The 17,265-nt window shown below is 47.3% G+C and overlaps 1 protein-coding gene across 1 annotated transcript in view; it reads right to left on the reverse strand.

Moving 5' to 3' along the window:
- Positions 1–4,777: 4,777 nt before the first annotated feature.
- Positions 4,778–17,265, reverse strand: part of sema3d (sema domain, immunoglobulin domain (Ig), short basic domain, secreted, (semaphorin) 3D) — a 36,949-nt gene continuing 24,461 nt past the window's right edge. Inside the window, 11 exon segments of the mRNA XM_049024595.1 lie at positions 4,778–5,993; positions 5,995–6,194; positions 10,996–11,132; positions 11,338–11,402; positions 12,154–12,311; positions 13,326–13,367; positions 14,123–14,211; positions 14,876–15,098; positions 16,190–16,334; positions 16,887–16,956; positions 17,042–17,156. Of these exon segments, the coding sequence (XP_048880552.1) occupies positions 5,798–5,993; positions 5,995–6,194; positions 10,996–11,132; positions 11,338–11,402; positions 12,154–12,311; positions 13,326–13,367; positions 14,123–14,211; positions 14,876–15,098; positions 16,190–16,334; positions 16,887–16,956; positions 17,042–17,156 (1,440 nt within the window). The 3' untranslated portion in view covers positions 4,778–5,797.

Here is a 17,265-nt window from a genome sequence, read left to right on the forward strand (position 1 = left end):
ATCGTAATCTTGAAGGACTTTTAAGCAGAACCAACAGGACTCTGGTCACTCACTGCAGGACCAGCCACACATCCAGGTCACATCCCCTGTCCATCCTACGGCCAACCCTGAAGGGGTGTGACATGATTCCCTCATCAGAGGTGCGCGAATGGCATTAGCTTACAGTCACCACAGGGGGTCTCTTTAATAAAGAAAGGAAATGAATATTAATGATTTACATGCAATTTCATTTGATGTTTTTGCTATTAATAACCATTATGGGTTTATAAATGCATGGGTTTTGTCAACGGAGAGCTTCAAAGGTGAGGACTACATCAGCCCGAGGCTAGTCATTCATCAAGGACACCTTAGAGAAGCCTGAGTGGAGACGCCCATTTGCAGCTGGGTGCCCGGCCCTAACTGATTTTGGGCCACCTCAGCGGTAGGACCCAAATCCACGATGGACAGGATTCCTGCCTAATTAACCCAATGACAGCCATTTAAATCTTACCTACCCAGTTATTTGAAGTCTTCTGGGATTCCCCTCCTCAATCATCCACCGGAAAGCTATTAAACCCGGGTCAACTCACTTTTGTCTGTTTGCAGGGGGGTCAACAGCTGTGGGAGACGTCAAATATCTAGAAACACTTTTCAGAAACATAAAAACACTTTCATAAATATATAAATAGTGCTATTATTTCATAGCCATCAGAGAGCATCTATAATAGCACCCAGACCGGACGCATACTGTGCCTTTAAGACTGGAGATCCACGCCGCACCGCTAAATGTGAGGCTCCACTCTTCAGTACTATGTCTTCTGGAGGGAAACGACCTTGCTGTAAAAAGGATTCCAGGCTAAAAACCCCAAAACCAAAGTATTTAACTTAAATTGTTTGCAGTTACATTCCATGCCAAACTTGTGCCGCCATACAGCATCTGAAATGGTACCGGGGGCTTGTCCAAAATAGACATATCATTCAGATTATGGATCTTAAAGCTTATATAAAGAGTGCGATATAAACAAATGAACCGCTACTTAAAATTGCTGGCAGCTGAGTTTCAGAGGATATTCATAGATGATGGAAAGGTTTATTTTTTTATTTGCCTCATTATTTTTTTATAGTTTACAGTGCTAATTATCATTTTTCCTCACTTAATGTAACACATACTCTTTTGTTTTATGACATCTTCACATAAATGCATTTATGTTGATAATAATTTCCACGAAATATTCCCTGAGCTGCGCATTCGAGCTCTGTGATTCCTCACAGAGTTCCTCATGTTCTCGACCTGCCTGTAGGGGAAGTTGGGACGGCACTGTTACTGCCTCACACAGCCCAAGAAAAAGGCGACGGTCACGTTATTTTCATTGTCCTGCTTAGTCGAGGTGCCTTAGATGCCGCATCACACTCTGGTGTAGGTGCTGCAACTGCAGCAAGACAAGAGCAAGCCTCTGAGCTTAGCAGTCCATTTACTGGTGACTTCGGGGAATTCGCGTTGCGGTTTTCTTTCGGTTCCGGTGTTGGAAGGCAGGTGTTTAACCGGCAGCTATACTGCTGCTGCTCACGGACCGCTGCTTCATCTCCACACGCCCGCAGTCGCTCTGCTGTTCAGTTAACCGCAGAACGATTGATTTATTAAAAGACGGATGGTAAATTTAAAGATCCCAGTGGATTAAATCAAGCAACTTCACCCCCCCCCCAGTGCCGTCGGTGATGGCAGGGTCTGGAGTTACTGGTGTCCCAGCCAACTGGGAACGGAGTCTGTTTCACAAGACGTCACTATGGATAATTTCTCTTCTGCACCATTGGCTATTTAATACCTTATCCCCAGGTCACCGTATACCCTAATGGTTTTACAAATGTCCTTCTTTCAATGTTAATGACTGTCAGGATCATTCGCTGCTTGATTGACCAAATCTTCCTTTGAATATTTCTAACCAAGAAATATTTTTAAGTTCTGTTTTTTTTTTAATAATAAGGACAAGAACTAGCTAAAAGAAAGCCAGCAGGCATGTTCTACACAACACAGGCATTGATTTAGCCACCTGTGGGGTCCTCCAGAACTTAAACATGACATCACCCTCGTTCTGTTTTTGATTTTGTCAGGATGCTTTCGTATGAAGATGTCTCAGCTGGGTAGCAGGTGATACATAAAACGTAAAGATTGAAAAATTGGTCATTTGTGTAGGAGAATGTATTATTAAAAATAAGGCATATGAACATAATCATTTGAAGTAAACTGACTGGACAATTACCTCAGAATGTATAGCAGGGGTATTATAAAGCACGTTGAAACAATGTAATGATCTGAAAATGTGCTATACAAATAAAACTGAATTGGATCGAACAGAGAACCAAGGAACACGGATACAAGAATGGGTCGGTCTTCAACAAATCTCTAAGCTCAGGGACTCGAAATGACTTGTGTGCCTAAGAAGCCAGGAATAAACCTGAAGAGGTGTGTAGCTGCAGCAGCGTACCCACAGACCAGGCATTACAACTCCATTACTTCTGTGCAAAAACACACTTAACGTCAATGGCAGAGAGGCATCACAGATGAACGTGAGGGGATTTTTAAGTGCCAGAGGAGGTACATGGAAGAAAATTCAATGTGTCCTTGAGTCAGAAGCGCTTGAGCATGGAGGCAAGGTGTTTAACAGAGAGACTCTGCGGAATTTGAAGCAATGTGCCCAGAGGGCATGTGGACACTGTCAAGGTCAGGCCCTTGGGGGAGCGGTCTGCGTGGCATATGCCAACACGGCTGGAAGAGGGTCACACGCAGGCCGAAACAGACCGACTCCAGGAAATCCAGGAAAGGCACAGCGGAAAGGCTTTCCGACAGACAGCAACGGCACCGGCGGACAAACCGAGGTCCCGAAGACGAAATATCTCTGCTTAACCGAAAGAACGAAGCCTAGGATCTGCTCCTTCTGAAATAAGCCAAAGGGCTATAAATCAGAGGGAGGTATTTGCAAAGGAATCTTAATAACACCATACTCATATAAAAATTAAAGTTCGGTGATTAAAGATGAAAACCTCCCTTCATCCATCCAGTCGCTACACCAAGTATTACAGTTCATCCTTGGGTAGCTATAATGTTCATCATGGCGGTGCCTTGGAGAAGGGTGAGATACCTCAGGCGTGACTAACGGAGGTCGCCGGCGTATGTGTGGGCCGGCGTTCACGGCTGATGGGGTTCAGATGGCCTCACTCAGGGAACACGAGTGACCTTTTCAATCTGGGAAGGTCATTGCTGGCCAAAAAAATGAGGGGGGGGGGGGTCGTGTCTACTGACTGAGCCTTATATCTGAAGAGTGGGTTGCTTCTTTCATTTGCCCAAATCAGTCCTTTATTACATTACCAGTCCTTTCAGGTGCACAGCTAAAGATGGCGGTTAAGTCAATTTAAACCAGGGCATTGTTGGATTCTCAAATCTGACTGGTCAGGAAGCTGTTGTGTCATTTACTATAAGCGCACATGAGGTGCCAGTCAGGAGAATCACAGCAATAAATCAATGTGCTATTACAATCTTTGATTCTAACTAACGTCACTTAAAGTTCCAGTAGCAGTCAGTAAACAGAAACGTTTAATCAAGGGCAGAAGCAAATAGCTCTGCTAATAAATGCATTTTCAAGTTGTAAACGTGAAAATAATCTAGTTAAATGTGTAGTGACTGTGGTGTAAGCGGGTTGATGCACACCAAGCTGTGCATTCTATGTTTTTAAATGTACTCCGCATATGATGCGGCATGTCGCCTGGTTCTGTGCCTTGAGCAGCCGTGCAGTTAAAAGCAGATGAAGTGCAGCGTCTTGTGCATTAACCCTTACTGATTAAAATGATTAACCCTTACTGATTAAATAGATTTAAAAAACAGGGTCCTGGATATGGTTTGAAAGCTTCACAGCTCTTTGTTTGCTGATGATGGAAAAGAGAAAAACTAATTTTGCATGTAATTTTTAATATTAAATTCACCTCCTTGCACCAACTCCTTATGTTACTAACTTAAGCTGGTTCTACAGGCACGGTTACCGTGGTTATAAAAACAAAAACAGCTTTAATTTCCTCTCATTAAAAAGTCATCCTGAAACATCCATGGCGGAAATGATTAATACTGCATGACTCGCATGAATCACGTTCAGGCGAGAGGGGAGACCAGGTCCGAAACTCCCTTTTCAGTTTGGGTAACGGGTCACGCAGGCAGCTCCAAATGCACTCCCACCTCACCCACATGTTGGCCTGTGGCTCAGCGAGTTAGGACAGTCAGAAGGTCGTTGGTTCAAATCCCAAGGTCGCCAGGATGATTTCACCATTTAAGGGCCTTGCTCAGGGGACCAAAGTTCAAGGGTCTGTATAACCCTACTTTCTTAAATTTGTATACTGTTTTCAATAAAACTGTCATCTACATAAAAAAGTAGATCCCATAAAGGAACCACTGGGACAAGGGCTGTGGTGAACAAAAACTGTTGTAAAAGGCTACACCGAATAGTTTTTATCCCCAAATAGTGAGCTTGCAATCCCGCTGCACCAAACAGCAGAGAATAAAGCGGCATTCAAACAGCCCGCCCGCAGGAAAAGCCGCAGTGGCGCAATCGCTGCACCTCCTCGGCAGCAGATGGAAAGCAACTTGAGGTGACATCCTGCATTAGCGTCCGAGGGGCGCGGTTTCTATATAAAGAGCGACTGTGGGGGATCCGGGCGGGAAGGCAGGCACCCCTCAAGTGAGCCGGCCTCCCACCCAATGCGCGTCCAATACGCGCACATCATGCTTCCAGAAAAATCTGCAGGAACCCCGACCTTCTGCCCAGGTGTTTTGTTCCTTTTATTGGCAGTTAGAAAATACGACAGCGTGTTATTTATAAAGTTACATTAAATGTACAGCGTTGGGTGGGAACAGAGCATAAACAAATAAACTGATGGATTGGATAAACTGAAGAGCAAATTTACAAAAGTCACTCAGTCAAATTTAATAAAAGCTCTTCATTGGATTACATGAAGACCGAGTACAATACTGTAAGATATGATGAGGAAGCCTGACTTTAGGTCACAGATGATCTCACCTCAAACACAACCAAAAAATGACCTGAGTGAGTTTGGGAAATTTGCACTTCGACTTGCTTTCAGGAACCGTGCTCCACATCTTAGTCCAGCAGAGTCACCTGGAATATCGGGTTCGAAGGATGTTTCCAGGATCAGCTTTGAGTATCTAGAGCCTGACTTCAGCGCAGACCGGAACGCTGGCGTTGTGCCTTCAGCCAAACTGGGATTCCTTCAGCTCCTCAACCACAGCTCTCAGCGACAAAAGGAAACTCATCTTAATTCCAGTGTGACTGGTTGTCCGGAATAAAACAAGAACCGCCGCAGCGTCTGCAATTACGATTTACAGCAAATATGTCGATTTAGAACCTATTTTCGCTGGAAATATGAAATTTATAAAATCATAATGGATCTTCCGGGGCAATACAGAGGAACTACGACAAGTTAAAATATTGAATGCTAAGGCAGCTAAAATGAGGAATAAATATAAATACCATTTAGAAAAATGTATCTACCTAAATAAAATATTAAATATACAAAAAGCTTTGTACAAAAAAAAAAAAACACTTCTGACCTATTCACCCTGTCTAGTTAGCATACTTAGATTCCCAACGGACTTGCTAATGGCTAACTAGCTAACTAACCCACGCTCACCTGTACAGCTATATGAACTATTTACAGATTATTCAACATAAATACTGCTTCGTCGCAGATATTGCAGGAAAGGACTCGCAACGTCCATCTTGAAGTCAGGCGTCATTTTTCGAGAAGGTTCCAGGCCCTACGCATGGTGCCTCCGGTTCCGGCTTTTCTTCATCTCCCGTAGGAGCTTCCACTTGCCGGGAGTGGGGGGCCGGGCCTTCTGGGCGAGTTTGCGCTCACGCAGCCACACGCTCTCGCAGTATTGGTCCACGCTGTGCTGCGGTCCGCTCATCAGCCGCAGGTAGTCCTTGTAGCGGTGGCGGGGCCCCAGCAACGGCGGCGGCCATGTCGTCCCGCTGGGCGGCCGGCCGCGACTCCATCTGGCCCTGCTCGATGACCCGGAGGCCGAGCCGCAGCACGGTCCGGCTGAAGCTGTGCTCCTGCGCCATGCAGTGGTATGTGCCCGCGTCTTGTCGCTGCAGTGAGCGGATCAGCAAACCCAGCTCGGTCCTCATCACCCGCTCGTCCAGCTTCACCTGTGGAGGGGGTGAGGGATGGGGAGGACAGACCCCGTTGACGTTAGGTAGCAACTCGAAAGCAGGGCGATCATGCCAGACTGTCCAGGGTGGGTAGCTACCTGGGAGTATTGCACAAAGCAGGCTTTCTTTATTAGCTAGATAAGCCCAATGTAAGGCTTATCCAACGGTATTGCTACTTACCTCTCTTTCTATTGAACAGTGTTCACTTTTGGCTTAAGTTATCCAGCTAACTGGGTAATCTGCAGCACCTGCCGAAGGGCCAATCAGCATCATTTTCATAATCACTCAGCCAATCACTTGACTGTATTCATAATTTAGGACAACTGACCAAGGCCTATGAAAGGCCTAGTACATCATGGGGTCACTGCCCCCACTGGTAACTGACTTTCTGAGCTGCACAGCCAACACCCGCCAGTGTACAGCCACGACCGCAGGAAACGGAAACAGATCCTGCTAATGGAAGTGACGGTGCGGGTCAGTGTCGCGCATGACCCACTAACAGTGTTTTATGCCTCATGGGGAGTCAGAGGCTAGAACAATACAGCTGCAAGTGGGCAGCATGGGATGGGGGGGAGGCAGGGGGGGCACTTCAAAGCATACATTCAGAATCAAAGGTGCTTTCTGAAAGGCGTGAACATAAGTGTGAATCGGGGAGGGGGGCGGGCTTTAAAGGCAACTCAACTGCATCCCTTCTCCCACGTTAAGTAAACATAATGCCCACCCATCCCCCCCCCCCCACCACATGGAAAAGTGCTGACTCATTCACCGGCCCGTGCAAATAAGTGACCTGAGAAATTTACCAGAAGAGTGGATTTGACGTGCTGGATAAAGGTCAATCCTCAAAAGCAGAAGATGGCAATGTAATCAGCCGGTTTACACCTGCTAGCGTAACAGGCTGCACAGCAAACAGACTGCGGGATGGAGATCCATGTCGCTGGCACCCTACAGTGTCACCGGCCTGTTCCGGGCTCGTCGGCAGGCGTATTTGTGAAAATACTGCCACTGGGACGCGATGGCAAGAGACGGAGAAAACTAAGCGTGCAGATCCGAAAACTCCATAGAAGTGAAGATCAGCTGACCAGCGTGACGGACATGAGGCACGTGTGACTGGCACTGAGGAACATGTAAAACACAGAGTCTGATTGGCCTGACACACAAGGAGGTCACACACCTTGAGGAGGGGGACACCACAGCACCTCACAGAGGTCAGTCATGGTGGCGAGATAATCCATAAATCTCTTAAATGCATTACAGCTCAATAAAAATGTACCTTAAGTCCAGCGGGTCAAACGATTCACATGCCATTTGTTGCAAGATGGTCCTAATTAGCAGCAATATGCTCACCCCCCCACCCCGACCCACCCCCTCGGAGACGGAGTGACCAAACCTGCTGCCCCCAGATTTATTCTGCTGGTCTGGGATGATCCTAGACCATCTACATGTTAAAAGCAAACAGCCCAGTGAAAAGAAAACTCCCCAGGGCCAAAAAACCTATGCACTGACGCATAAATCTAAAAAAAACACAGGAATAATGATGTGGTGGGGGGGGGGGGGGGTGGGGGGGGTGGATGTCGGGCAGGACACCAAGTGCAGTGCCGACACTGGGAATGTCACCTTCAGGCCATGGCGACAGCCACACAGTCACTGGAAGTACATTGCCGTGATTCCATCAACAGGACAACCCAGTTGACCGTCTGGGTTGTGGAAAAATGTCCGGCTTCCCCACATGAGCTGCTGGGGGGGGCAGGGGCCCGACAGGCTGGGAGACACGCGCCAGTGTTGTCTGGATCCTTTGTTTTCCTGTCTCCGCTTCGCCTCTCTTCCCCGCACCTCTCAGGCTCAGCACAGAGACGCGGTCACTTCTGATCAGTCACAATAAACATCTCCTCTGGCACAAGCTATGCCCATGCATATAATGGGGGGCGGGGCGAGCCACAGTGCTCTCTGAAAAGGCTACAGGTGTGCAGACTGGCTGTACAAAAGCAGGAGGTTGTGGGAACAACCGGCAGCAATTTTAATCTGGAAAATTTTCATCAAGACAGGGAGAGAGAGAGAGAAACAAAGAGATAAATAGAGAGACAGGAAGAGAAAGGAGGGAGATAGAGAGCTTTTACCAGCTTTTATTAAACCAGACCCCCCAATGCAGTCGGTAAGACGGGTCGTCACCACAACACCAAACAAGAGAAGCAAATAAGCAACCAAGCAAAACAAAAACAAAAAAACAAAGATAGAGAGGGAAACAGAGAAAGGAGAGTGAAAATTTGAGAGATAGAGAGAGAGAGAGACAGGAAGAACAAGAAACAGAGATAGATGGAGAGAGACAGGGAGAGCGAGAAACAGAGAGAGAGACAGGAAGTGCAAGAAAGAGAGAGAGACAGGGAGAGCGAGAAACAGAGGGACAAAAAGAGACAGAGAAAGAGAGAGTGAGGGACTGAAAGAGAGGTCACAAGAGAGAAAAAAAGACATCGAGGCAGACAGTGAGAGAGAGAGAGAGAGAGAGAGAGAGAGAGTGATGGAGACAAAGAGAGAGAGAGAGATGCTGATATATAAAAGCCATGTAGAGAGAATGGCACCCTCCCTTGCAATAAAAGCCCTTTTCTGGAATTGGATCGGAATGCCCAGGTGGGCAGGATGGCATGGAAACCGGCAGGCACACGGAGTGGAGGGCAGTCAACGTCGCACTAAATCAAAACGCCGCGCCCCAGACCGCCCCTGGTCCCGAGCGTGCTGGCGCGCCGCTATTAATTAACGCCACGATCGATAACGAGGACAGAGAGCCGGACGCGGAGGAAGCCGTTAAACAGGCCAGCTATTAATCAGCGGAGACGGCTGGGGCGAGAGCAAGATGGCTGCTTCGCCGCGCACCGCAGCTGGGGGGGGAGATTTATCACACTGCAGGAAGCGGCGCTGCCGCGGTGGCGGAGGGTCTTTGTGAAAGACGTCCTTCGCAGGGAGGCAGTGCTGCAGCAGGGAGACCGACAGGAACGGCGGCGAGTGCGTCAGGCTGGCAAGCATCCCGCTGTCGGCGCGCCATCAAGAGAAAAAAAACGCTGGACAGACGCCTCGCTCCAAACCAAGAGCCGAAAAGATAACTCTGCTCAGATTTCTAAGCAGCCAAAAATCGTAGTTATTTGGGTGGCTGTGGTCAGTACTGTTTCATTAAAAAAAACCCAGTTGGTTCTGTTCTCTTTTAATTGCACCTTTCTAAAATCCTAAGTAGTTCATAAAAGCAGGAAAACATTTCTGTGAGGTCTGCTTTCTGCTCTGCAAAGCGGGGGAGGGCGAGAACAGTACAGGATCGTGGCTCATCTCAGCCATCACAGTTTATTACATTTGCTGTTTGCATGGTTCTCTCCCAACCTGAGATTCGGCGGTAAACATGATCGCACGGCGGCGTGGAGCCAGGGCAGCAGAACATAATGACATTCGCAAAACAACACAACAAATAGACGGCTGCAGCTCTAGATGATGAAATTTTTATTCAATTGTAACGTCTTTATTTAGCATACACTTTTATCCAAAGCGATGCACATTTGGAGTGTAGCTGTGCTGGGATTTAAACCAACAACCCTCCAATCACAGATACTGCATCCTAACCTACTGAGTCACACATCACTCCTCTTATTCACCCCTGCTGGAACTGCCCTTCATCTGGACGCACTTCCTCTGGTTAACACAACATCATATGGAACCAAACATCCCAGTGTCTGGCTGCTGGGACTGGATCAGGATCGCTGCGACCCTGAACGGGGAAGGGGAGGTTTCTGTAATTCCACTACACAATTATGAACCTGCATGCTCTCCATTGAAATACATGTAAACCTAAGAGAGGTGCAGTTGTTGAGATGTAGTTGTAGCTCACCCCCCTGGCTGACCCCCCTTGCCGGGCACGGCATTCCACATTCGCGTGACGTACTCGCTGCAGATCTGATTGTGGATGGGTGTGTGCAGAATCTGCTTCCCTGCCATTCTTCAAACCGCTTCCCTACGTAGATGATCTTTCTTTAAGCTCAATAATCTGTCATATTTTGAGGCCCAGGAAAATAATAACTATCAAAGTCCGGGACACCATGACTCCCAATCGCTTAAATCCACCGAGAGTTACGGCCGGCTGACTGGCTGCGGTAGACTGGGGTAGCTGGGAGGCAGAGGGTCTGACTGGTTAAACTTCTGTCCTGCCCTTGCTGTCATAAATATGTCCACATTTTTTTTTATATTACAAAAAATATAGGGGGTTGGTGCTGAGACAATAAATGGAAATTAAACTATTCTTGCTGCGTCTGATTGCAGGTACATCCTCCTGAGGCTCCAATATCATCCACAGCAGGCTGCACGCCTTTCATGACATCTACAGGAGACGAGATGCTTCTACACGCAACCTCAACCACCTAAGTCTCAATCATCTCTGCAGCACCTACCAAACAATTCAAGTGCTCTGGCCACACACATCGGTGAGCCAATCAGCGACAGCCACACACTTTCATGGCGAGCATGGAGATTCTGAGTCTACAGCTACTCTGTTAGTCAGTAATCAAGTCTTCAAGCTGTTAGGAACACAGAAGAATCGATGATCATGGATGAACAGGGGTTCTCAGACCAAGCTGGGACTGCTAATGAATTCAGTACTGAAAGAGTATGCTAAATCAGCTGAAAAACAGTTTCTTTAGCAGAGAGTCTACCAGCTTGAATAACGTTGTTGCTTATAAGCAACAGGTGAGACTCTGCGACCTGTCAGTCATCACCGAGAGAGACCGACTCTGTCACTGAGACGGGTCCCGTGGCCCAGACTGCACCTTACCTCCTCCCGGTGGTCAGAACCGGTCCTCTGCAAGAACCAGCGGATCTGGGCCTGCTGAGACTTGGGGACGCACTCCAGGAAGGTGGAGTTGTGCTCCACTCCGAACAGCGGCTTCTCCTCAGACTCCATCACCATGGCTACACCAGGAGGATAGTTTCACAATAAATCACAACAGACCAACCGCTGCAGCCTGGGCGAGCACACAAAGGGCAGATGAAATGTTTATTCAAACACTTTCGCTCTGCCGATGCCCTCCCCCGCTGACAGTAACGTTTTCCCCCATAATGCAGCCAATGTTTGATTCTCTCCTTGGCGGCCGTCCCAAGCCGGCAGTGCACTCACCGTCGTCCAGGTCCCAGCACTGGCTTGACGGATCTCCGTTCTTAATATCCTGCCTCCGGGCTCGCCTGTGAAGTCAGATCCATCCCCGATTAGGGGGCCCATTTTGACACACAGGGGGGGCGAGGCAGGAGGCTGAGTGACCTGAAAGTTCGTGCCCTTATAGGGGTGGTCGCTATCCTGTCAGGGTTCCTTGATCCCAAATTAACCCCCCCCCCAAACACACATTTATCTTTTCAGTTTAACAGCTACACATGAATATACAGGAGGCCTACAGACCCAAAACACCACGCCCCCCCCATCCAAAACATCAACGCTACCCTTGTTTTCTTCCTTTGTCTCCACCTCCCACGTTTCTCAGATCAGTTTTCAAAGATTAAAAAAAAAAAATCCCAAAACCCAACCGTGCAATGACCCCCCCCCAGGGAAGAGAGGACTGCATGTTTCCTGACAAGGAGCCAAGGCATGCCCCATGCTGCCCACCACTGGGGGGGGGGGAGATGTGTACTGCGGCACAACGAAAACAACAGCGACGGCCAACATTAATCATCGAACTGTGATCCCTCCCCCCAGCCCCAAACATACAGCAAAAAGGATGAAAATGAAATAAAAACTCGCGCCCCTCCCCAGGCTCCAATTCCCACTACGACCTTGAGAACAAACAGCTAGGGGGTGGAGTCACCTGAGTCCTCCCGAAGCACATCGTTAATCGTGCCCCATAACGAGCGGCCACCTGTGCGTTCCTTCAAGATGAGAGCGTCTGAACCCACGACCCGCCACATCGGGACCTAGGCCCGGCACCTCTACTGCCTGACGTACCTCTTAGAGGCTGGGATGTAGCGGGAGCAGGAGTGGCCATCCCAGGCACAGTAAGGGTCTCGAGCCAGGCAGCACTCAGCGCAGCCCTGCCCGTAGAGGGCGCAGCGGTGCAGGGACACCTGGGCCAGGCCATCTTGGGAGCCGATGTACAGCTGTTGCTATGGAAAACACAATAATAATGAACAAGGCAGATCAGAACAGAGCTACATGGTGTTCTTACAGAGTGTTAATACACAGTGTTATTTTACCAGACTCTCAGACCCAGTTTTCAAAAGACCTCAACATATCAACACAATAAACATGAAACAGAATACTGGCTCTCTCTGTGAAAAATAACATAATAACATTATTGGGGACAATTTCGTAACCTTCGTACCGGCGGTGATACTAGTCTCCGAACGTGTTCATCTGGAGGATCGTTTCCTCCGTCACCGTGACGACGAAGCGGCACTGACGTTGTGATGTCGCACAGACTGGAAGGTCTCATGCTTTTCCTGCGATTTTGGCCACGTGGCTGCATATAAACAGACGCGGTCCTGTGCCATCGGGGCAGGGGGGAGGGCATGACGACGCACAGCAGTCGTTCCGCCAACTGATCCACGCGTCACACCTAAACCGGACGTGGCAGCCGATTTATGCAAGACTCCCTGCGGTGCTGGCTCTCGGGGGGAGACACTTGGAATAAACGCGCTTGAGGAAGGAATTATCGGCCTCCTTGATGCCAGGATGGTCACGGCTGAGAAGATGATCTTTAAGCTCAAAAATATGGTGCAAAAACAGCCGAAATGCGAATGGGGGCTCCGGCTCAGCAACTACACTGGGGGGGGGGCACTGTGGGGGCATGTCCCTCTGACCCTTCAGTGAACCTGGTAAGATGATAAAATGCAGTGGGGGGGTTGCTCAGTGGGCAGAGCAGAGGGGTCTGGTGCCATCAAGCGCTCCCCAACACAAACACCCACCCGAGAGCCTTTTTCCATGGGCTGTCGGCACGGTAACGAGGAGGATGGGGGAACTGGGGGGCCGTTTACATGCCCCGAGCAGGGTGTCACTTCACAGAATGCAGCCCAGCGACGCTGTCCTACTGAGGGATTTTATCCACTGACTAGCGGAGGGTGCTAGAGATCATCACTACGCTACAGATCGTGAACAAAGGTGCACGTGGATGTTCTTACCTTTTTGGAGGAGATTTCCATACTCAGAATCGGCGACGGGACCTGGAAAAGACAAACTATGTTAAAGAAAAAAATGCACGGTACATGTTAAGGTATCCAGAAACGTGGTATAAAGGGCATTTCTTCTTAGCTCTCTTTAACCAATCAAACGGCTTGTTTTAAAATGGCCAACATAGCCTCCGTTTTATCTCATTTCGCCATAATTCAATTGTGACTCTCTGTGTGCTTGTGCAGATAAAATCTAAATGGCGCTGTGGTTTTACAGGCTCTGTTTATTCGGGCTAAATGCGATCCAGATGAAAGAGCAGATAAGAGACAGGCAGAGTGTTCGAGAGGGGGGGCGTGAGGGGAGGGGGGGCAGAATTAGGAACACCTGCCACTCAGAATCCTCCTCTCCTGGAAAACGTTCCTCCCCGCCGCCGTCTGTGCATCCATGTGGGGCGTCGATTGGCCCCGGCCCCCCCACCCGAGGCAGATGACGGGTAGCGAGCAGATCAGCATTTAAAGAACACGCCTGCAATCTACAATCTATCCATTCAAGGAAGTAAAGCGTAAACCAATTTGATGCGTCAGTTGGCTAGAGCGGTCCACCGGGTTAATTAACAATTTAAATTTCGAGAAACACCAGACAGTTTAAATTTAAGCCGTGCTGCTACGTCCCTGAAACTGAAGAAGTGTACGCTGCCGATCTGGGGAAAGACCAGCCTTGACCGTAAACAAGGCACCCAGCATCAGACCCTGCGACGACACAGATGGTAACTGCCTGCTTCCTGCTGTTGGTGAAGTTTCCTCCTCACCTGGAACACCTGGAGCTCCTCCAGCAGCACCTCCTCCGTGACCCAGTCCTCCTGCGTGATGGTCACCACCTTCAGGACTGTCCCCACGTCTGATAAGAACCACACGTGTATTAACTGACATGGTTCCCCCACCTTAATCCCCTATGGTTTTACTCTGTGCTGACTGCAATTTATTAGGGATGATGGAAATGACTGATTTATAAATGACTGCTTTGTAAACTCTAACACATAATAATAAATTCTTCTATGGTGCCGAATGACAACAAATTATGGAACTGCATAAAGCGAGCGTGTGTTTAACCAATGGATCAGACAGCAAGAACACGTAAAAGAAAGCGGACAATGTCATTAGCGAGAACAATCCACACCGCTTCTAAAACGAATAACACCTTCATTTATGGACAACAGCGCCATCTGCTGCTCATAGGGAGAAGGTGCAACACTTACAAAGTTAATCATTCGCAACAGTAAATACGAAGCAACTAAAATATAATTTTTCTAATTACTTCCAAATGTATGATTACAAAGAAAAAACAACCATCCCAAAAATCAAGTGATATTACTAATAATGTACAAATCTTGTTTTAAAAGTTTTAAATTACGGATTTCATAATTCAGAGTTGACAGTCAATCTGCAATCAGTTTTAACCTAATTCTGTATGTACCATATGATTCATATATACTAAGTTGTTCCTAAACTTTGCCAGTACCTCAGTGAATATTAAGGCTAAAATACGCCGGCAAAGACCGTACCTGTTCCTAGGAACATGACCGCATACTGGCCGTCCTCAGCCGCCACCTGGTCCACGACGACCTGCGTGAGCCGGTAATCGGCGTTGATCCTGGTGAAGACCGGCCTCCCGGTGACGGGATACACAGCCTTGTACATCATGGGATGGTACTTTATGAAGCTGATCACATCGTCCGGAAAGTCCTTAGTTGTTTTTATTCGAGGATCGTACGTCCTACTTGGACACTGTAAAACAACATGAATCAGGGAAAGAAAGGGTGATTTAGTAAAATATTTTGTTAAAATTAAGAGACAAACGATTTCTTTATAAAACAACCAATTATACTTTCAGTTGCTTTATTGAAATAAAATATTTTCACCGTACTTTGAACAATGTACTTGGCACTACGCCCTTATTTCCCGGCCTCTAAAAAGGAGATGTCTCCCCCTAGTGGGTATGCGCGGTATACTGCAACGTAAACATGTGTTTCACAGACTCTCCAACGCTACCTGTAAAAATAAGCAATCCTGATGGGAAAGGCTACGGGCTGATTATTTATACTGAAAGTATTTACATGATCTGACCTGATGTTCTTTTTCCCTTTGATACAAAGGACACATACAGGGCTTTCAGAGAAGCAGCTGGGCATTTTGAACATTCTTGAGTATGAAACTTTTTGGATAAATATGATCCCTTTATCTCTGCTACCACAGAGTGAAAATATACAAATAGTACTCTGACAGTATATGTTTTATAGAAAAAACTGTCAATTAAATGTATGGCCTCGTTACTTCGAAGTACCTAAAAGGTTCCCCATTATACAAGCATATGATAACATATATATCTGTGAGCCAGATGTTATCTTAACAGTATAAGTTGTATATGTTGGTGTGTTATGCTAGTGTGCACAGCTCCTTATACCAAACAATAGCTAGAACACAGTGTGCTGTTTTTTTAAAATCGAATGCTGTCACGAATACAGAAGGAATGCATTGCTGGTTCCAATCGAATGGTTTAGCATCAAGCAAGCATTTCTGTCACTCAAGCTCTGATAAAGGTTGTTGCTTGCAGGAGAGGTAATACACTGATTTTCCATTGACCTTTATGCAGTCAGGAACCTGCGGCATTCAAACCGGATTTTTCAGGATGAAATCCGTGGGAGAATGGAATGCTGCTATGGAAAATAGATCTGGACATATTTATGAAACCCTGACCCCACTGTTTTGACACTCTGCTCCACTTAGACAAGCATCTACTTGACTGTGCTGCCTTACAGGGAACAAAGCACTCAGTGCTCAGTCGGAACTGTGTTAATGCAGGTGGAGTTTACGCTTACAGTGCCAGGCCTTGGGTACGGGATCCGCCCCTCGTACTCCACCCAGCGGTGGTCCGGTCCTTCTTTGTGGGCGTACGGCCCATTGAATACAGCCCGGATGTCAGCCATGCTGTACACGCAGACTGCCGAACCCTTGAAAATGGAACTGGCCACATACGCACAGCGAAATCACAAATATGATTAAGGATTCCCACACTTACACTTACGATCACACTTACGATAATCTGTGCACTGGATGCTCCTTTTGTTTATTTTTCACTGGTAAGTGGAAACCTGGGTGGATGTTCCACAAAGCAGGATTTCTCAGTTAGCTGGGATAACTTAAGATAGAAGTCGTGGTTGTCTAACAGGAATGCTGCTTACCTAAACTGTTACTGGATGATCATGACTTCTGGCTTAAGTTATCCCAGCTAACTGACCAGTCCTTCTTTGTGGAACACTCCCTGGTCCTCATATTTTGATTTGACCAGCTTTTCTGATATTCGGATCTAACGACGTTTCTATAGCTCTAGCGTCTAGTGCGAACGTGTACTTGTTATCAGTCCCTCACTTGAAGGTCAGTTTAGCAGCACTTGTAAGTTGGCTGCTTGACATCATATACACTTGTGATGTATTAACTAACTAGTTTTGGACAATATGTATATGTGAATATTTAAGCCATTTAAAGTAAATCTCAAGTAGAGATGCAAGTTTTTACCTTGTAGTGGTGAAGACTCCATATATAACAGGGTTCTTCTCATCTCTTGTGGAGAGGAAAAAGATATCCTCTGAAAAAGCAAGCCAAAGGCTGTTAATTCCCACTCACAGTAAATGTCATGTAGACCTCAGGGTTCAATGGAGAGGATGACTTACGCAGCTCGTTGAAGTGTGTGTCTACTCCATCTGGCCCTGGGATGGAGCATACCAGCCTGGCTTTGAGGAACGTGGTCCACTTGTTAGGTAGGCTCCTCAGACCTCCCACATCATTCTAAAGTCCGAGGGAGGAAGAGATGGGAGGGGTGGTTGGCATTTTTTAACGAACCTCACAGGGACATATACAGATCTGCACTAAAAACACCACTAACTTGATGGTCTAA

This window comes from Brienomyrus brachyistius, chromosome 1 (genome assembly GCF_023856365.1).
Source record: "Brienomyrus brachyistius isolate T26 chromosome 1, BBRACH_0.4, whole genome shotgun sequence".
NCBI classification, from domain to species: domain Eukaryota; kingdom Metazoa; phylum Chordata; class Actinopteri; order Osteoglossiformes; family Mormyridae; genus Brienomyrus; species Brienomyrus brachyistius.